Raw genomic sequence first — 22303 nt, forward strand, 5'->3', positions numbered from 1 at the left:
TATTATAATCAATCCTCAGGGTGTTTTTCAAATATCTAATCGATAATATATCAACCGGGACAGTTGGATTTTCACTAGGACCGGGAGTAACAATGGCCAACTTTCTCTTTTGCGCACAACTCACTCTGAGAGCCCCCACCTATCCACTTACTCAATGTGGTCATTCATGCTCATTCTTCAAAATAAAAGCCTGAAACTATGTCTGAAGACTGTTGACACTTTGAGGAAGCGATAGGAAAAGGAATCTGGTTGATATCCCTTTAAATTGAGCAATGGGAGGCTATGGAGCATGGAGTTTTCAAAATAGAAGCCACTTCCTGGTTTGATTTTTCTCAGGGTTTCGCCTGCAATATCAGTTCTGTTATACTCACAGACAATATTTAGACAGTTTTGGAAACTTTAGAGTGTTTTCTATCCTAATCTGTCAATTATATGCATATTCTAGCATCTGGTCCTGAGAAATAGGCCGTTTACTTTGGGAACTTTATTTTAATAGGCACAGGACGTAGTCCGCCCAAACCCGTATGCGGTAGCGTAACTACAGCCTCAAGCTCATTACCATAACGCAACGTTAGCGATTTCTAAAAATCGCAAATGAAATGAAATAAATATGCCTGCTCTCAAGCTTATCCTTTTCTTAACAATCCTGTCGTCTCAGATTTTCAAAATATGCTTTAGAACCAGAGAAAATCAATAATTTGTGTAAGAGTGGTGATAGCTAGCTTAGCATTTAGCGTTAGCATTTAGCACGCAACATATTCACAAAAACCAGCCAAGGAATCAAATAAAATAATTTACCTTTGAAGAACTTCAGATGTTTCAATGAGGAGACTCTCAGTTACATAGCAGATGTCCAGTTTTTCCTGAAAGATTCTTGTGTAGGACACATCGTTCCCTTTTGTTACTATGCATTTGGCTACCGAAACTAACCGAAAATTCAGTCACCTACATGTCGAACTTTTTTCCGAATTAACTCCATAATATCGACTGAAACATGGAAAACGTTGTTTGAATCAATCCTGAAGGTGGTTTGTCATATATCTCTCCATTGAAAGCACCGTCCTTGTAGCCTGGTTTGTTCTGAGATTCGAATGGAAAAATACTGGGAGCTGAGTTTTGCGCACCAAATGCCACGCAGACACCAAGAGGGACACTTGGCAATTGTAGTCTCTTATGGTCAATCTTCCAATGATATGCCTACAAATACGTCACAATGCTGCAGAGACCTTGGGGAAACAAGATAAAGAGTCTGTTCATTCCTGTCGCATTCACAGCCATATAAGGCGATCATGGAAAACGTAGCCTCAGAAATCCTGTTCATTTCCTGGTCGGTCATACATCTTGGTTTTGCCCGAAGCATTTGTTCTAAGGGACTCACAGTGAAAATCTTTGCAGTTCTGGAAACGTAAGACTGTCTTCTTTCCAAAACTATCAATTCCAAGCATATTCGAGCATCTTTTCGTGACAAAATATTGCGCTTAAAACGGGCACATCTTTTTATCCAAAAATGAAATACTGCCCCTAGAGTACTAACAGGTTAAATAGTGCCCGCTAGCTTCTAGAGGTTAACTGTTATAATTAGTTGTTCAGGAATGTTGTAGGCCATTTTGGAATCAACAAAGTTAGAAACAACACCATAAATATTCACTTACCTTTGACGATCTTCATCAGAAGGCAGTCCCAGGAATCCCAGTTCGACAATAAATGACTGATTTGTTCCATAAAGTTCCAAAATGTATGTCCAAATAGCCACTTGTTAGCATGTTCAGCCCAGTAATCCATCTTCATGAGACGCAGGCACTTCATCCAGACAAAAACTCGAAAGGTTCAGTTACAGTCCCTTAGAAACATTTCAAACGATGTATGGAATCAATCATTAGGATGTTTTAACATAAAACATCAATAATGTTCCAACTGGAGAACTCCTTTGTCTGAAGAAAAGCACTGGAACGAGAGATAACTCTGTCGGGAGCAGTGTCATGAGACCAAGGCTCTCTACCAGACCACTGACTCAAAGAGCTCTTATGAGAGCTTACTTTATAGTAGAATCCTCAAACCAGTTTCTAAAGACGGTGGACATATAGTGGAAGCCGTAGGAGGTGCAACTTTATCCATATCTCAATGTGTATTCGGTAGGCCCAGCTTTAAAAAACTTTTTCTCAGGTTTTTCGCCTGCCATATGAGTTCTGTTATACTCACAGACATCATTCAAACAGTTTTAGAAATGTCAGAGTGTTTTCTATCCAATACTAATAATAGTATGCATATATTAGCATCTGAGACAGAGTAGGAGGCAGTTCACTCTGGGCATGCTATTCATCCAAAAGTGAAAATGCTGCCCCCTATCCCAAAAAGGATAACTGAACAATAGGTTATCTTAGGGGAGTTCAGCCATGTTTTGGCAACCTTGGCTGGATGAATGAACTGTTTAATTACAATGCACTCAATGCCACTTGGCCACTGACTGGAATTGTACACAATACACAATACCAAACACAATGGAAATTATTTCGAGTTAAAAAACTGCATTGTTGTCAGTTGCATGTGATTTCTGGGAAGGAAGTGTGGGATCGGTGCCCTTGAGAAGTCTATTTGAATCGATGTTGTTGTTACCAACTATTGTCATTCTACAAAGCTGTCTGGATCCGATACACTGGACTGTAGCCCTGCTGGTACACACTTGTAGGGTGATACTGTTAACACATTTATAGTCAGACAATCATTGGGTTCACAGTAGTAGGTACAGTGTAGTAATATAGTCATAACAAATTAAGTCCATTGTAGTCACAAAACAGCCTACATTATGCAGTAAAACATTATAATGTAAACATTATAACATTAACATTATAATTCCAAGGTTATCAACAGACTTACAAACCAAAAAGAATATATATTTTATAATCAGTCACATTCTAAATCACAGACTCAAACTGATAGGATATGCATCTTATGAAAGAGTCCATATTGCTTTTAATACTTTGCCTGGACAGACGTCAGTACCAACCTTCTCCATTCCTAATGAGTCCTTTATAAAACATGTAACTTCCTTGTGTCTGGTTGTTCACCTTGCCGACACAGAGGAGAGAGTTTTCTCCTCGTTAAACTGTTACTGAAAAGGAGATCAGTGGGATAAATAAAGAGGGGGAGGCTCCTCTAATGGAGCAATCAACATGATAATTCACCAGCAAAACACCTCAAGATCCTCATTGCTGAGGAGCAGAGGCAGTTTAAATACAGTGGCAAGAAAAAGTATGTGAACCCTTTGGAATTATCTGGGTTTCTGCATAAATTGGCCATATAACTTAATCTGATCTTCATCTAAGTCACAACAATAGACAAACACATTCTGCTTAAACTAATAACACACTAACAAGTATTCATTTTCATGTCTAACCATTCACAGTGCAAGGTGGAAAAAGAACCCTTAGATCTAATAACTGGTTGACCCTCCTTTGGCAGCAATCACCTCAACCAAATGTTTTCTGTAGTTGCGGATCCGACCTTCACAACAGTCAGGAGGAATTTTGGACCATTCCTCTTTACAGAACTGTTTCAGTTCAACAATATTCTTGGGATGTCTGGTGTGAACCTATCTCTTGAGGTCATGCCACAGCATTTCAATCGGCTTGAGGTCAGGGCTCTGCTGCCCACCACTTCAGAAGGTGTATTTTCTTCTGTTGAAGCCATTTTGTTTTTGATTTACTTCTGTGTTTTGGGTTGTTGTCCTGTTGCATCACCCAACTTCTGTTGACCTTCAATTGGCGGACAGATAGTCTTACATTCTCCTGCAAAATGTCTTGATAAACATGGGAATTCATTTTTCCTTCGTTGATAGCAAGCTGTCCAGGCCCTGTGGCAGCAAAGCAGCGCCAAACCACGATTCTCCCTCCACCATACTTTATAGTTGATATGAGGTGTTGATCTTGGTGTGCTGTGCCTTTTTTTCTCCATACATAGTGTTGTGTGTTCCTTCCAAACAACTTAACTTTAGTTTTATCTGTCCACAGAATATTTTGCCAGGTGTGCCGTGGAACATCCAGGTGCTCTTTTGTGAACTTCAAACGTGCAGCAATGTTTTTTTTGGACAGCAGTGGCTTCCTCCGTAATGTCTTCCCATGAACACCATTCTTGTCTAGTGTTCTACGTATCTTAGACTCGTCAACAGAGATGTTAGCATGTTCCAGAGATTTCTGTAAGTCTTTAGCTGACACTCTAGGATTCGTTTTAACCTCATTGAGCATTCTGCGCTGTGCTCTTGCAGTCATCTTTTCAGGACAGCCACTCCTAGGGAGAGTAGCAACAGTGCTGAACTTTCTCGGTTTATAGACAATTTGTCTTACCGTGGACTGATGAACATCAAGGCTTTTAGAGATACTTTTGTAACCCTTTCCAGGTTATGCAAGTCAACAATTCGTAATTTTAGGTCTTCTGAGATCTCTTTTGTTTGAGGCATGATTCACATAAGGAAATGCTTCTTGTGAATAGCAGATGCAAATTTTGTGAGTGTTTTTATAGGGCAGGGCAGCTCTAAACAAAATCTCCAATCTTGTCTCATTAATTGGACTCCAGATTAGCTCACTCCAATTCGCTATTGGGGAAGTCATTAGCCTAGGGGTTCACATACTTTTTCCAACCTACACTGTGAATGTTTAAATTATGTATTCAATACAATAATTGGTGTGCTATTAGTTTAAGCAAACTGTGTTTATCTGTTATTGTGACATTGATGAAGATCAGATCACATTTTATGATCAATTTATAATCAAGTAATTCCAAAGGGTTCACATACTTTTTCTTGCCACTGTAACTCAACAATAGCATTGAATTAGCGTGGCTGGCTAGGAAGACCACACCTGAGCGTTTTAAGTTTTAACTAAGGAAGACCATGAACGTCTTTGTTGTTTTGGAACGTTTCTCTGGCAGCCTGACAAATTAAACCCCATCCCCTACATAGTGCCCTGGTCACAAGTATTGCACAATGTAAACAATAGGGTGCTATTGGGAAGCAGCCTCTGTTGAATTATTCTCAGGAAGAGTCTAAGAGAGAATCTCCAGGGCTTTAATTTGATAGTGAATTAAAGCTGTGTGTGTGTGTGTGTGTGTGTGTGTGTGTGTGTGTGTGTGTGTGTGTGTGTGTGTGTGTGTGTGTGTGTGTGTGTGTGTGTGTGTGTGTGTGTGTGTGTGTGTGTGTGTGTGTTTGTGTGGATCCAGATGGAAGCTTTTAAAGTTTAAACTTTGAGGTGATCTTTTCCCTGAAGGGTTGTAGAGTCTGTTGAGGGAACTACCACTGTCTGTCTAGCCATAGGATGTGGCATTAATTGTTAGACTGGTATAGAGGACTGCTGAGTGTGTGTGTGTGCATGCGAGTGTTTATTGTGTGAAAGTGTATTGTGAAGTCTGAGAACGGAACATATGAACGACTGAGAAGCACCCAAGAATGTGCTGATGATCTGTGGAACTCAAAGAGTTGGTAGACGTAGACCCACCTCCTGTTGAGGGAAACTAAACCCAAACTAAGCCGCTCCTCTACCCTGGCCACTATTTCTTACATTAGAGGTTCCTAAACTTTTTTGGCCCACATCCCCATTTTGACATCTTGAAATTCTCATGACCCCAACCATTATGTAATTAACAGTAAATAAATGTAAGCTTTTTTATTTGGTGCTATGGTAGTCAATTGAAAAGCATTACAACAGTATTTCTGATTGTCTTCTAAACTCACCATCACATACTTTTAATGCGGGGCTTTGACAGCCAATTGCAAATGAGTCTGACATAATGTCTCTAATCTCACCACCACTAATGAGATGGGTGTGCTTAATGCATGTAGTGTCAGAGCTTCTCAAAGTCAGGGGCGTTGTCAACAGTACGCACCTGGATCAATATTTGGTTTTAATGCTGACACGGGCACTGACTGAAGCTTCACACAGATATGAGCTAGCGAAGGGTACCATCAGTTTTCTGGTGCTTTCAAGACAACTGGGAACTCTGAATAATATGAGGTCAAATTATGAGGTCAGTGATCTTCAGGTCAGAAAGTCAGAGTTCTAGAAAGAGACCTGAGTTCCCGAGTTGGAAATCCGAGTTGGATGACAGTTCAAAACTATTTTTCCCAGTCTTAACTAATTTATTCATGAGTTCCCCCGTTGTCTTGAACGGACTGAAGTCGAGTTCTGAGTTCCCAGTTGTTTTGAACTTGGCATTAATGGTCAGAGGTCTACTTATCTGTAGAATGTTTTTGTATTTCCCCTGCATGCTTGTGTTCAGTTTGTTCAGTGTACCAAATATGTCTGCTACAAATGTTCATTACACAGAGAGTCAACCAAGTCTAATTTTTTACATCCATTGTGAAAGACAAGTTCCTCTATCAATGCGAAAGATCTTTCTAACACTCCCCCTCAATAACCACCAAGCCTGTGAAATAGAACATTGTCATGCTCTTATCCCATATCTCCACATAGTTTTGCGAACACACGTGCGCGCAGTGGATGTGGTTTAATGTAGTTTACAATCAAAGTTACCTGCTGCAGTATACACTGAGTGTACCAAACAGAACAGCCTCAATTTGTCTGAGCATGGACTCAACAAGGTTTCGAAAGCATTCCACAGGGATGCTGGCCCATGTTGACTCCAATGCTTCTCAAAGTTGTGTCCAGTTGGCTGGATGTCCTTTGGGTGGTGGATTATTCTTGATACACACGGGAAACTGTTGAGCGTGAAAAACTCATCAGCATTGCAGTTCTTGACACAAACCGGTGCGCCTACTACTGTACCCCGTTCAAAGGCACTTAAATATTTTATCTTGCCCATGCACCCTGTCTCCTACCCTTCATCTACACTGATTGAAGTGTATTTTATTGACATCAATAAAGGATTACAACTTTGACCTTGATTCACCTGGTCAGTCTATGTTATGGAAATCAGGTGTTCTTAATGTTTGTATACTCAGTGTGTCTCCGAGTTCTATGCTCAGCTCTTTTGCTGCCAGTTGCTCTTGGTGTAACATACAATGTGTCAGAGGGAGACACGTTCATAACTAGAGTGCAGAGCCCTGCCCACCGTCCTGCTATAGATGGAGCCCCATCTGTGCAAATGCCCACCATTCGATCCCATGGAATCTGTTTTTTTTTGTCAATATAGTCACGCAGCACACTGTACATCCCCTGTTCCGTTTCATACTCGGGAATCATGAGACAGAACAATATGTCCTCGTGAATAGCATCCCCCGAAATGTAGCGCACACAAAAGTCAATGCATGAGCATCTCGGGCCTCACAGCTAACATCCATTTGCAGAGCATAAGCTGGGGAGTTTTTGAGTCATTCATTCAGTTTCCTCTTGATTGCTAGCATAGCATAAACTATTTGTTTAACAGTGTTATCTGACAAAGGTATTGATGTGAGTTTTCACCATCTCAAATTCATTGCAATAGTGTGGTTTCAGTCGAACGGTCAAGTGCAACCTTCTCCTATGCTCTAAGGGCACTCTGGTTGAATTGTATATTTTAGATTTGAATCATTTCACCAGGGCTTGCTGTTTCACCAGAGTTTTCTGTTTCACCAAGGTTTCTGTTTCATCAGGGTTTGTTGTCAAATTAGGCCTTGTAGTGAGCCCTTGTCAACCCTCTGTCAGACCACGCTGAGACGTACAGAACTGCAGGATTGCTAATTCATTCAAATGAGACTGAGCCACGAGCAGTTCATTTTGGTGAGGTTTGGATAGGAAGATAACTGATTTTCTGATGAGGTGCGTCTGGGAAATGCCGTTGGCTCCTGACAATATGGTTCTGTTCTCTTGTTCGCTATGGAATTGTTAAGCCAAACATGTTTGACTTGGTAATGAGTGACAAGTATTTGGCAAGACAGCGCAAACAGATCTGAGACCAGGCTACTGAACAGTTGATCTATTGCTCATTCGGGTTCTCTTATCTTGTTTCTGTATGTTTCAAGTGTCAGTTTCAAATTGTATTAGTCGTATGTACGGGATACACATGGTGTAAAACATGGTGTAAAACAAAATGCTTACTTACAAGTTAGTGCTCTGATTACATAAAATATGTCATATCTTTACTGTGACCTCAAACTAAAGCAGCTTGTTCCCATTGCTTACAGTTCAGTAATGATAACGGATCCTTGAAATCTCAGACCACAAGCTTAGTTTAAAGCTACAAAGCCTGGAGAAAATCAAGCTTTACTTTCATTCTTTCTCTTTCAAATCTGTTTTCATCCTAAGAAAACACCTGTATTCAGAGAATGTGTTTTGAACACCCAAGCTAGAGGTTGATATCTACTGAGCTGCAGACCCCCACTGTTAGTCTGTCTGAAACACCTCAGAGTGCCTTGAGTCCCCAGGTTGGACTGGAGGGAAGGAGAGTGAGAGAGAGAGGGAGGTGTGTTCCTGTCAGGATGTTTGTTTTTGTCAGGAGGTGGGTTTCTGTCAGGAAGTGTGTCAGTCACTGCTGCATCTTTGATCAGAGGAGTGCACAGCTTTGGCCTGAAAGCACGATCAGTCTACACAGCAGGGGGAAACAAGACACAGGAGGTGGCAAGGATGTGTGGAAGGAGGGATGGCAACACTTTCCTCCTCTAGTGCTCTCTGCCTATCACTCTTTCTCCACCCTCACTCCCCTCTGTCTGTCTCCCCCTCTCTCTCAACCTTAATTAGAGATCATTTAGACAGCCATGACACCCCTGAACTGAAACAGACTCACTGAGTCAGTCACCACACAGCCGGTTGTGTGTCTGATGTATTTGTGTGTTTGTCTGTATTGTGTCTGTACACAATACAGTGTAAACCATCTGTGGGCACCACCTGCTGAGCTGGGTTGGGGTCAGTCGATGTCCTTCTCAGTCAGTCAGTTTCAGGAAATCTAATTGATTAACTGGAGATTTGTCAATCACTGCATTTAACTTTTTCTGAAAGATTGATTAAATTCAATCTTGAGCATTTCTATTTTGTATTTGTATTTATTATGGATCCCCATTAGCTGTTGCCAAGGCAGCAGCTGCTCTTCCTGGGGTCCGTTAAAATTAAGGCAGTTATACTATTTTAAAGACCTTACAATACTTTCATAACAGATTTCACAATACACTAAATGTGTGCCCTCAGGCCCCTAATCCACTACCACATATCTACAACACAAAATCCATGTGTGTGTATAGCGTGTATGTTATCATGTGTGTGTACTGTGGTTCGTCCTTTAAAGGTTTCAGCATACTGCAGCACAGCTTGGGTGGTGCCGCAGAATTCTATGGCACGTTATTTAAGTGCCAACCACTGGTACCATTAATGCTAGTTAGTGCTAGTTTGACCACCAAAGGGCATCTTTGAGAAGCATTTGATAGCCTTCAATAGTGGCTGTACTAGATGATTTCAAACCTTTTTTTGTAACATGGGAACTGATTTTAAGAAATGTTGCTTAATTAATTTGATTAATATTATGGTGTTTCTATTCCAAGAAAAACAAAAAACCCTCTGGATTTCCGTTAGGATGGAACGGAAAATATGGCACAGTACAACGTGAGGGTCGGGAGTAGGCTCCAGTACTTGGCTATTTAGCTAAAGAATCCCCGTGTCTTGTGGGCACGCTGGAGACCAGGTTTCAATTTCCCGACGGGGAGGAAGGTGTAAGCTGTCCTTGTAAATAAGAATGTATTCTTGGCTGACTTGCCTAGTTAAATAAAGGTTACACTAAGAACATAACATTTCTAATTGTAGTCTAACCAATACCCGAATGGAGATTCACTGAAAATTAAAATCTCATTGATTTATCAAGACCAGCTCCATGCTTGTCAGAGCAGTCCAAAACGGTTATAAAATAGTTGTAGGCTATTGCTTCAAATCCTATTGCTTCTAACTTCAATATGCTCTTTAAACGAATAAGACCTACACCACTTTTAACATCACATTACTCAACACTAGTGAGACTCATGTCGCCGATGGTAGGCCTACAGTATACCGAAACATATGATGTGACTCTCCGCCAATAATTACATATAGGGGATTGGAGGATTCTAAATTTAAACCAAAAGCTGCCTCATGGGTCTCCCTGTGGCGGCCGACAACGATATCAAAACTGCATCTATAGCAACACATTTTGCACTGCGGGAGCCCCCATCTGCTCCGGAGCCCCATCCACAATGTATAAATACACAGCTGCCTCTGATTGAGAACCATACCAGGCCAAACACAGAAATACCAAATCATAGAAAAACGAACATAGACAACCCACCCAACTCACGCACTGACCATACTAAAACAAAGACATAACAAAAGAACTAAGGTCAGAATGTGACAGTATCCTCCCCCCCCAAAGGTGCGGACTCCGGCCGCAAAACCTGAACCTAAAGGGGAGGGTCTGGGTGGGTGTCTGTCCGCGGTGGCGGCTCTGGCGCCGGACGTGGACACCACTCCACCATAGTCTTTGCCCGCCTCTTTACCCGCCTCCGTGGCCTCTTTAGAGCGGCGACTCTCGCCACCGACCTCGGACTGGGGACCCTAGCAACGGGTCCCGAATGGACGGGAGATTCCGGCAGCACCAGACAGGCGGGAGACTCCGGCAGCGCCAGAGTGAAGGGCGACTCCGGCAGCACCGGACCAGTGGGAGACTCCGTCAGCTCAGGACAGACGGGCGACTCTGGCAGCTCAGGACAGACGGGCGACTCTGGCAGCTCAGGACAGACGGGCGAGTCTGGCAGCTCAGGAAAGACGGGAGACTCTGGCAGCTCAGGACAGATGGGAGCACCTGCAGGAAGGAGACGGAGAGACAGCCTGGTGCGTGGAGGAGGCACCGGATAGACCAGACTGTGGAGTCGCACTGGAGGTCTCGAGCACCGAGCCTGCACAACCCTACCTGGCTGGATACTCCCCGTAGCCAGGCCAGTGCTGCGAGATGGAATAGACCGCACTGGGCTGTGCTGGCGATCTGGGGACACCATGCGTAGGACTGGTGCCATGTATCCCGGCCCGAGGAGATGCACTGGAGACCAGATGCGCTGACAAGACAGAGATGCATTCAACATGCGCGAACACCGTCCAGCCCCCAGCTTAGAAAATATAAACATTCTACTCTGCGTTTTCCCCAGTTTCTTATGTATGCTGGCTACCTGCGTTATAAAGGAAGCCACCTCAAGCCTATAATCCTCGGCAAGCAAACAATTGCCGGCTTGGAACTCTGAGTGATCCAGTTTGTCCTGAAACAAAGCGGAGTAGATACAGCTCCTACAGCGTTGGAACTCTGAGTGATCCAGTTTGTCCTGAAACAAAGCGTAGTAGATACAGCTCCTACAGCGTTGGAACTCTGAGTGATCCAGTTTGTCCTGAAACAAAGCGGAGTAGATACAGCTCCTACAGCGTTGGAACTCTGAGTGATCCAGTTTGCCCTGAAACAAAGCGTAGTAGATACAGCTCCTACAGCGTTGGAACTCTGAGTGATCCAGTTTGCCCTGAAACAAAGCGTAGTAGATACAGCTCCTACAAGCGCTGGAACCATTCATTTACTTCTCCAGACAAAGCGGGCTCCATTGGAGAACTCATATGGGACTAACTTAGCAGTTTAGCTAAGTTAGTGGCTCTTTCAAGCAGACTCCAACCTGTCAGTTAAGTGGTTTTTCGGGACTAGAAATAGCGGTCCTAGCTGTTAAAAGCAAACCGCGTTGCAGAAACAAGTTCTGTATTCATGTCCAACAAATATTGGTTATGTTTTAGTTAAAATAACTAACCGAGTGTTTCCAGTATACAGTGTTCAGCTGCGTACTCTGATGACGTAAGGACCATGAGCATCGAGTTGGAATGGAGTGAAATTGACACACAGCAAGCTGAAGAATGTATGGTTGAGACTGGATAACGGTTTAATATTTGTGTTTTCTTTCATGGGAGCTTCCAAATGCAGTGACTGGTAAATGTCCATTCAGACATGTACATGCACACACACACACACACACACACACACACACACACACACACACACACACACACACACACACACACACACACACACTCTCTCTCTTGGGATCTGTTTTGTTGACAACTTCATTCCCTTAACCTTAACTCTGGGAACTTCAATTAGAGAATAAACAGGTCAAGAACATCTTCAGAGACTTACAACTAGGGCCCAGAGTTCACACTCTCTGCCAATGTTCATTTCCTAAATCAGTTATGACACGCTGTCATAGTATTCCACACTTAACGTGTGTGTGTGTTTGTGCGTTTGTGTGTGAATACCTGCATGCGTGTGTGTTGATCAGAGTGTGTCCTTTAAGTGCTTGGTTTGTGAGGACCCAGCTGCTGTCTTTAAAGTTATGTGACAGAGCATGGGTTAACGCATCCAGACCGAGCATCCTGCTGCACTGAGGGGACCTCTCACTTACTGTAGCAGGGTGACTTCTGGGAACTGACTGGCAGGTGAGGAAATTATGTGTATTTTGGTTTTCGTGAAAGACGCACGGTGCAGTACCAATGTTGAATGGCTTCGGTGGGGTTTTCTCTGAGCAACAAGGGGGTCTCTTTCCCTCAGGGAGGGGCTCTGATTGGTCACCTCTAACACCTTCTCTCTTTCTCTCCTTCTCTTTCTCACTTCTTTCTCATTCATTCTTTCATTCATTCATTCTCTTTCCTTCCCTCTCTCTCATCCCTTTTTTTTTTTTCTCTCTCTCTCTCTCTCTCTCTCTGCAGGTTTGAAGCAGATTCATGCCTTGTCCATCCAGGGTAACTATGAGTTGAGGATTGACCTGGAGGACTTTGACAACAGTACAGCCTACGCCCAGTACGAGACCTTTGGAGTGGGCCTGTTCTCCGTGGACCCGGATGATGATGGATACCCACTGACAGTTGGAGATTACTCCGGAAACGCAGGTACATGGTTATATCTGACTGACCAGTTCCCGTTGGGGATCGAGAAAGTATATACCTAAAAAACTTAACATTGATGTTTGATTCGAATCATAGATTAGGTCATTGTAGACCTAGACATCAATCAAAGGGTAAAGCACCCCAAACACAAACATTTAAGCCTCAGATTTACTTCTCAAATACTACAATTATAACTCAGCAATGCATTGACTCTATCTACCGTCATATCTGCTGTGTCATCTGCAGTAGTCTTGTTAATATTGTTAAGTGCTGAGGGGGTGAGGTTGGGAGGGGTGAGGGGGTGAGGGAGGGAGGCAGAAAGGAAGGGAGAGATGGAGGGAGTGTTTGGTTTTGGTCTCCACTGTGTTGTGTTAATGCCCGATGATTGAACAATGTAGACAGACAGACTGAGGGGGACAAAGAGTATATATCTGTTCCCCAAATGTCACATCTCACCCAGTGCCCCGTCCCGTGAATAAATTACTACACAATGAATTACTGTGGTTGACCTGCAGCGTAAACAAAACACTGTCTCACGCTCGTCGCTACAAATAAGCAATTTTAAGAAACTTTGGGTCGCTTAGCACAGCACACAGACAGAGAAGGGGGACAGATGAGAGAGGAGGGATGGGGGAACGACGAGGGAGAAGAGAGAGAGAGGGAGAGGGAGAGAGAGGGTAAAGAAGGACACAATCAGGTTTTGGAGAGAGAGAGAGAGATGGGTTGTTTAAATGGCTTATAGCTTCTCCTACTGCAATGAAACTGACCTTCAACTGACAACGTGCCTGTTGGACATTTGAATCCCACCGCAGCATACGAAGCCTCCCCCTGTATTCTTGTACCCTCTTAGTACCACAATATTTGTTATTATCATCCGCAATGACTGTTTTAGACACCTACCACTCTTCTGCCCCTCTCCCACACACACACACACACACACACACACACACACACACACACACACACACATATATACACACTTTTTCCTCTGATCTGAGATCTGTAGACAGGTAGTTATTGTGGCTAGAAGCTGCTGGATCTTAATGGTGTTCAGTGGAGCCGCCCATCCCATCCCCTTCCCTTTACCCAGACAAGGTGACACTGAGCGGGCTGCAAATGAGACTCTAAGTGCCCCTAGCCTGGTTCATCTCTCTCTCCCCTTATTTAGTTTCATCCGGTAAACCATCATCATGCTGTCACGATGGGTTGTATGTTTTGATCTTTTTTCTCTGTTTTGCCATTTCTTCTATCGGAACTAATTGCACCATGGGTTACCGTGGAAACGGCAAATTGAGAGAGGGTTGGGAGGGTTTGGTTGGAGGGGAGAAGGGAGTAGCAGTGGCCACACCCAGCCTGGGGATTTAAACGCTTAAGATGCCCAGACGAGCTGCTAGCGAACACCTCACCGCTGGAGAGGAGGGGTTTTATCCCCTTCTGGTCACAGACACAGCATGAAGCATTATAGAGAGGGAGATAGGGAGTGAGGGAAAGAGTGAAAAACACACAGGGAGAGGTAGAGTAATATAAAAATCCACATCCAGGCACTCGTGTACTTTTGTTTATTGAAAGCCTGAAGAGTTGCTATGAAACACCAATAACAAGTAGATTATTCTCTGAAATCGTTTATTGTGTGGTACAGAATGTCATCACTCAATATCCCCATGTGCAGTGCCGCTGACAGTAAGCCAACCACCCAAGTATGACATTCAGCGCAAAGCCGTAGCCTATACAGATGTAGGATCTTAATTTGATCACTACAGGAAATGCAAACTTGTAGTGTATTTACGTTTTAAAAAAGACTTCTAATGTTTGTAATTTCCACTTTGAAATTTCAAACTTGATTTGCCGCAACTAAAAATGCATCAACTTTACAAAAATGTCAAATAATTATAATCCACATAATGATTCACATCACCTGCAACTACAGGATTATTTCCTGCTGTAGCAAACTGACTAAAATTAAGATCCTACATCTGTAGCTAACTGTGTCATGTACCTCTCTTTAGTTCTATGTCTGCTGTAGCTACAAAGATCCTCATTGTGTGTGTGTGTGTGTGTGTGTGTGTGTGTGTGTGTGTGTGTGTGTGTGTGTGTGTGTGTGTGTGTGTGTGTGTGTGTGTGTGTGTGTGTGTGTGTGTGCGCGTGCCTGCGTGCGTGCGTGCGTGCTGTGACAGTTGTGTGGTGATCGGATCATTAGGGATGTGATATTAGCAGAAGGATAAAAAGGTCAGCATAGAGCCCTTTGATAAATAAACAACATAGTGTTGTAACACTGCAATTTATGTAATGAGGACTGATCTTCTAGAAAGGACAGGAGGCATCTCTCTCTGATCTCATGTAATTTATGGAAATTATTGATTGTAAAATCCTGAGTCATTTAGGTAAATGAATGGGAAAGCAGTGCTGCTCTCTGATGTATGAGATCTCTGGACAAATACATTAGTTGAACTAGGAAGGACCAATCAAAACACTGAGAAGTTGAAACCTAATTTTATCAGCCTCTCTCAATTATCTTCTTATTTTTGTCTTCCCATCTTTCTTCTATTTCTCCTCTGTTCATCCTTGTCCTTTGACTGTGTGTGTGTGTGTGTGTGTGTGTGTGTGTGTGTGTGTGTGTGTGTGTGTGTGTGTGTGTGTGTGTGTGTGTGTGTGTGTGTGTGTGTGTGTGTGTGTGTGCGTGCGTGTGTGTGTGTGTGTGTGTGCATACGTGCGTGCATACGTGTGCATGAATGCAACATAAATGTGTCCTTCACTCATCCAATCCACCCCCCACCCTCCACCACCAACCCGCTCCCCTTCACCATACAGGCGATGCTCTGCTCAAGCACAACGGGATGAAGTTCACAACCAAAGACAAGGACAACGACCACTCGGAGAACAACTGTGCCTCCTTCTACCACGGCGCCTGGTGGTACCGTAACTGCCACACGTCCAACCTGAACGGACAGTACCTCCGCGGGCAGCACACCTCCTATGCCGACGGCATCGAGTGGTCCACCTGGACCGGCTGGCAGTACTCCCTCAAGTTCTCTGAGATGAAGATACGACCCGCACGCGACGAGAGCAAATGAGTATATGAGGCAATAACAGAGGAAAGGTGTTGAAAGTGTTCAGAGTAATAAAACCACACCCTCAGATACTGTTTACTGAATGACTAAAAGGATTGACATCTTTGATTGGTTTACTACTATTCTCTACTGTTTCCTGTGGAGCCCTTGTCCCTCTCCACCACCTCCCAGCCCCGCCCAACTTCATGTGCCCCATCCCTACCCGTAGTCCCCTATCGCCTACTAGTGTTGTGCTGAGGCTTTTTGTGCCCCCCTCCCACCCACACACTTCCTTCCCAACAACCTCATGACTCCACTGGATCAGGAAATGAGTCTGATTCACTCTGTTCATCACTCTTTCTATTAGTGCTTCATTTATATCTAGTTATTAATCAAGTATCTGTCTATTCCTTCTGAGCCTTGACCTTGTCCTTGACCTGTCTCCTGTGTTTGTTGTGCCCTGTAACCAGCAGTCCTATTCCCACAGTCCTTTGCTGCATTGCTGCCAGTCAGCGAAGCGTGGTGTTACCGTGTGACCTTAGAACAAGTGACTGATTCATGATATGTCAGAAACGGAGATGTGACATTATAGTTGGAACACACACACACACGCACACACACACATACACACACGCATACACACACGCATACACACACACACAGACACACACACAAACTTACACACACACGCACACACACACATACATACACGCTTACACACACGCATACACACACGCATACACACACTTACACACACACACACACTGCCCCCTGAAGCTACAATATGACTACAGCAAAACTCTGTCACCTAATGTGACCCGGCTACATTGGCCTCCCAGCCAGAATGGCCCAACCCACAGTACTGCTTACGTGTCCCTTTATTTCAGATAGCCTCGGTAGGAGGCACAGCGCAATGGAACAGCTGCACCAGTGTAGAGAGGGAACGGTTGAAATAAAAGGAGACAGAAGATTGAAAGAGGGAGAGAGAGAGAGAGGGGGGGGGGGGGAGAGGACAGGTCAAACAGAGGGGTCGAAGGGAATGACTTAATGAAAAGGAGACTAAGAAAATGGGAATATACAGAGAAAAAGAAAGATGGAGGAGAGGTTATGGAGGGCTGAGGAAGAAGGGATGAGTAAACAAGAGGGAACCGATCTCAATCATCTGACTGAGGCTATTAGGGAGCATATTGGGCACTTAGTCTGATCACCAACCAAGTTACTACTTCTACAGTACCCCAGATGGTAATGCTGCAGTGTGTGTTAGTGTCTGCGTGCATGCATGCAAGTGTGCTTGTCCTCTAATCACTCTCCCAGTCACCCTAAGAGTCAATTTCAGTGATCCATTTGAGCTCCCAGTCAGTCAGACAAACAGCCTATGTAAAAATGATATGATGAAGGTTATCAAGTTCCCATTGGTAGTGGGTGAATGTAGGAGGCAGCAGAATGGGAAAGAGGAAAATACAGGGAAAAGAATGGGGTGAAGTGACAAGGTGCCTCTGGTGGCCTACCATAGAAAGAACGAGAGGAAGAAAGGTTATTTGACTGCTACCTTCCAGAGCCAGGAGTGTCATGACAGAGAGGGTAGTCTGTTATTCATCTGTTCCTTTAGGGAGTAGAGCATGTTTTGACCTTTGCCACCACAACCACAAGGTTAAATAGTCCCCTACATCCCTGAGCATTTAAATTCTATTCTTGTGCTTTCACAATCAGCTGTATAGTCGATAGAAGCTGCCTCACACATGGACACACACACATACAAACACACTGACACACAAACACACACTGACACACAAACACACACACACACACTGACACACACACACACACACACACACACACACACTCTGATAACAGTCCTTTAACGTAGCTACATACACATTCTGTTTTCATCTCCTTTATGTCCAATTTCATCCATATCTCTTTTTTTTATCCACCTCACCTCTCATCTCCTCTCCCTTTCCTCTCCTCCACTCCCCTCTCTCCTCCTCTCCGTCTCTACTACTCTCCCTCTCTCCTCCTCTCCCCCTCTCCCCATCTCCTGTAATATTTTATGTTCTGTAATCTAACCATGTCTAGCTGGATGTCTAGGTATTCTGCTAGGGTGACCCAGGATCTTTTCTTCTGGCTCTAGCAGAGGAACTGTTGCTGTAAAATACAGTTTGCCGCTATCGACCGATCCCGCAACCATGATTTTCTTTCTGAATAGGAGCTCAAAAACTTGTCGGGAATGGCGACAACAAAAAAATATGTATTGTCTGTAAAGTATTATAAAAAAGAAAAAAAGAACAATATCAGAAGTTTTGCTAACAATGAAATTGTGGAATTCTGAATATTTTTTTCCATTTGTTGTTTTCATTCTGGATTTTCTTTAGATGTACTGAAAGCTTTAAAGATATGTGTAGATTTATTGTACAGTGTGTATGACCTTTAGAGCATGTCCAACTGTTTTCATACTATGCCAAAAGACAAAAGAGAACTCAAGCACACAGACTTTACAAATTACAAGTCAAAAGAAGAAAAAAATACAAAACCAGAGCCCTTATTTCTCCTCTTTTACCGGACTGGGCACAAGAGAAGGTGTGGCCAGCTATAGTTTTGGGGGAGGGGCATGTGAGAAAGAGGAGGGGTTTAGTAAGCACATGAGGGCATGCCCACTATTAAAAAAACAGCACAAATTAATCTAAACTGAAGCGATGTCAATGGCACATCTGGGGGACAATGTGGCTCTGATTGGCCTGTTGGACATTATGGGGACGTCTTTGATCTGGTCAGATATTTTGGCTCTACTTGATATACTGGCTCTATGGGACACACCAACTCTGGAGGACATTTTGATCTGCCCGTGCTGCCAGTGGGCCAACAAGCATAGTGATGAGCATTGCTCCTCAGACACTGGATTGGCTATGTGTTTTATCCTGGTTCTTTTTCCAGTACAGGACAGAGTGTGTGTCTGGACTGCAGCACCCACAGAGCTCCAGCTCCATGCAGCCAACTATCCACAAAACCTGCTCAGTCTCAGTCAGCCATAGAGGCTGAGTCAGTGAATCTCAGTTCACCAGGAGTCCTGCGTTGGTAACACAGAGCAGAGTCAGAGTCCATCCACTTCTACAGTCAGCTAGTCTGCCTCTTCTACCACTACTCAGCTCTGAAGCCAAACATCAAAGAACCAACCGTCTAGTCATATTATCAATGCATTATTAACACTAATCACGTTACCATGGAAACATAATTACATGGGAGAGTTTGATGACAACAATTTGTATTGGGTAGAAGATAAGAGATGATAATTTCATTGGGTTTCACAGAAGAGAGGATTTCAAAGGGTGTGCAAGTTAAAATAGATAAACGTATAAAGTTTAATGAGATACTGGAATGGGTCAGACTGATGTCTTGATGTGACTGACTGACCAGGAGGACATTCATTTCTCTTTCTGTGTGTCTATGTGTGAGAGTGTGTAGGTTTGTGTGTATGTGTGCGTGTCTGTGTGTGTGAGAGAGAGAAAGGAACGGTAGGAATTCATCAAAGTAAATGTGATGCTTATGTACAACTTGCCTCCCTGCTATTTGTGTTGATAACAGAGAGATATAAATAAACCATTAAGTCATGTGATAACTGATTCCATAGTGGCTCACACCCTTCTGGTTATGTGTTCAACTGGACTTCTCATTTTACCCCGACTCCCCTTCTAATGTAAAACCTTCAGCGTCAAATAGTGCACGTTATACGTTTTATCAACGTACTGTACACCCCACACCAACCCCCACTCTCTGAGTAGTTTAGAAACCCCACAGTCGTTGTTCCAAAGCCCCCACCCCAACCTTTACTTCTTTCATTTCCAGTCTGCTGTTACGAGCACCATCCACCCTCCCTCCTCCCCGTTTAAATTCTAGCAGGATCTTGGCTCCAGCAGTCAATGTGATAGAGGAGTATGAACAAAAGAGTTATCCCTCATTCCCTCTCATTCCCTCTCACTCCCTCTCATTCCCTCTCATTCCCTCTCACTCCCTCTCATTCCCTCTCATTCCCTCTCACTCCCTCTCACTCCCTCTCATTCCCTCTCATTCCCTCTCATTCCCTCTCATTCCCTCTCATTCCCTCTCATTCCCTCTCTCCCTCTTATTATCATCAGAATCAGCAGAGTACTGATCAATCCGTCCGTTCTCGCACCCTCCATCTCAGTCCTCCATTTATCCACTTTTCCAATACCTCCATCTCTCCTTTCCCACAACCTCCTCTGTTCCCCCTCCATTTTTAACACACTCTCCATTCCCCTAACCCCTCCATTTCCCCACCGTCCTTCATCTCTCCATTTCCCCACTCCTCCATTCCTCCGTTCCCCCAACCCAACCACTCTCAGCTCCCCACTCCCCTAATCTCCAACAGAACCAACTCTCTTTTAATTTTCTCTCGGTGAAGTAATATAGATTGTTTTGCGGAATCTTGATACTGTGTTTTAATGTCTTGTCAACATTTAATAAACATTCACATTTTATAAGTGAAACATTTCTTCATGTTTGTACTCTGTGTGTGTCTTGTGCAATGTGTTTGTGTTTGTGCATGCATGCATGTATCTATGTGTGTGTGTGTGTGTGTGTGTGTGTGTGTGTGTGTGTGTGTGTGTGTGTGTGTGTGTGTGTGTGTGTGTGTGTGTGTGAACAACATCAGGACCTTTTCATGGCCTTTGTCGACCTCTCCAAGGCTTTCGACACTGTGAACAGGGAACTACTATGGGGCATACTACTCAGATTTGTCAACATCCTTTGCCAGTTCCATGATGGGATGATGGCCATAGAAGGGAAAGAGTCAGTGCCCTTTGGAGTAAGCATCGGTTTGAGGCAGGGGTGTGTGCTGGCACCTGTACTCTTTAACATCTTCCTCTTATGTGTCACCCAGCTTCTCAACAAGGACTTTGAGGACAGCAGCGCAGCTGCGGTGGACTTCAGGCTGGATGGAAACCTATTCAACATCAGAAGGCTCCAAGCAACCACCAAGGTTTTGTCAGAGTATGTTCCTTAGGTGCAGTAAGCTGACTGTGCTCTCATGGCCCACCCTAACGGCTGTGAGGGTCTATAGCAGGATGGGCCTGTCTATCAACACCACCAACACAGTGGTCTGCCAATGGAGATCCAGCCCTCCACCCACCATGCCTGTCTTCACCATTGGACACAAATCACTGGCAATTAGTCCCGCCATTCAAGCAACCTCGTAAAACAGGATCAAGAAAGCATCAGCTGCCTTCTGAAAACTCAGACACATGGTCTTCCAAAACAGGGATCTCCACCTCCACACCAAAGTCACTGTCTATCAAGGCGTCTGCATCACCACACTTCTTTATAACTGTGAAGCCTGAGTCACCTACAGTCGCCATAACAAGCAGCTGATTCCACATAAGATGCCTGCAGCGCACCCTGGGAATCACCTGGTGCGACCATGTGCCCCTTACAGAAATACTTGCTAAGACCAACTGCAAGAGTATGGAGGCCATGGTCAACCAACACCAACTGCACTGGCTTGGGCATGTCATTGGAATGTATCAGGAGCAGGGAAGATCCTGTATGACCAGCTACACTTTGGCCTGGGGTCTACAGAGGGGCAGATGAAAACGCTACAAGGACCAGCTGAAAACGTTGCTGAATTAGTGCAACATTAAACCCACAGACCTGGAGGACACTGCTGACAGAACGGTGTACAGAGATGGGAGGAGGAGAAGAGCACAAAGAAACAGCAGAACAGCCCAGGAGACATGCAACCATGACTGGCCCCGCCAACACAGACTGCACATGCCCCAGTTGCAATAAAGTTTGTGAATCTCAGTTTGGACTCAACAGTCACCAAAGGATTCACCGTTAACTCAGAAGTGGAAGTCATCATCGGATACTATGGGCTACCATAACGAACAAAAATGTGTACATGTGCGTGCATGCACGTGTGCCTGCATGTGTGTGTGTCTTTCTGTGTTGTACAAAGCAGTATAACATTCTATTGTTGTTATCAATAAATGTCACAATAAGGTGAAGAGCATTAGATTTTCCTGCTGGCAAAAACCATTGCATGTACCGTTTTCAAGGGATTGTTAAATAAATGTTAACTTTGATTGTAATAGCATCACCTCTTGAAGAGCCTAGCTCTATCATCAGAGTTATATACTTAGCAAGTAATTGCATGATTTTCAGTAAACATAATTTGATCATGTAATTTCAGATATGTGATGGTAGCCTCACAATATCTCTTAATATTGGCCACCATTAAATGGATATTTGAGTGATATAAAATAAAAGTGAACTATACCCGACAAGTATGAGTGTTTTAGGTAAATTTCCCATCCTTTGGGGCAGCAGGTAGCCTAGAGGCGGCAGGTAGCCTAGTGGCGGCAGGTTGGCTGGGGAGCGGCAGGTAGACTAGGGGGG

The 22303-nt window shown here is 43.9% G+C and overlaps 1 protein-coding gene across 2 annotated transcripts in view; it reads left to right on the forward strand.

Moving 5' to 3' along the window:
* Window positions 1-20394, forward strand: part of LOC115120737 (fibrinogen C domain-containing protein 1-like) — a 241946-nt gene extending 221552 nt beyond the window's left edge. For both annotated transcript variants that reach the window (XM_029649730.2, XM_029649723.2), the window contains 2 exons: window positions 12672-12851; window positions 15657-20394. In XM_029649730.2, coding sequence (XP_029505590.1) covers window positions 12672-12851; window positions 15657-15919 — 443 coding nt within the window. In that variant the 3' untranslated portion in view covers window positions 15920-20394. The remainder of the gene's footprint in view (window positions 1-12671; window positions 12852-15656) is intronic.
* The last annotated feature ends 1909 nt before the right edge of the window (window positions 20395-22303 follow it).

The sequence above is a fragment of the Oncorhynchus nerka genome, linkage group LG4, assembly GCF_034236695.1.
Source record: "Oncorhynchus nerka isolate Pitt River linkage group LG4, Oner_Uvic_2.0, whole genome shotgun sequence".
NCBI lineage: Eukaryota > Metazoa > Chordata > Actinopteri > Salmoniformes > Salmonidae > Oncorhynchus > Oncorhynchus nerka.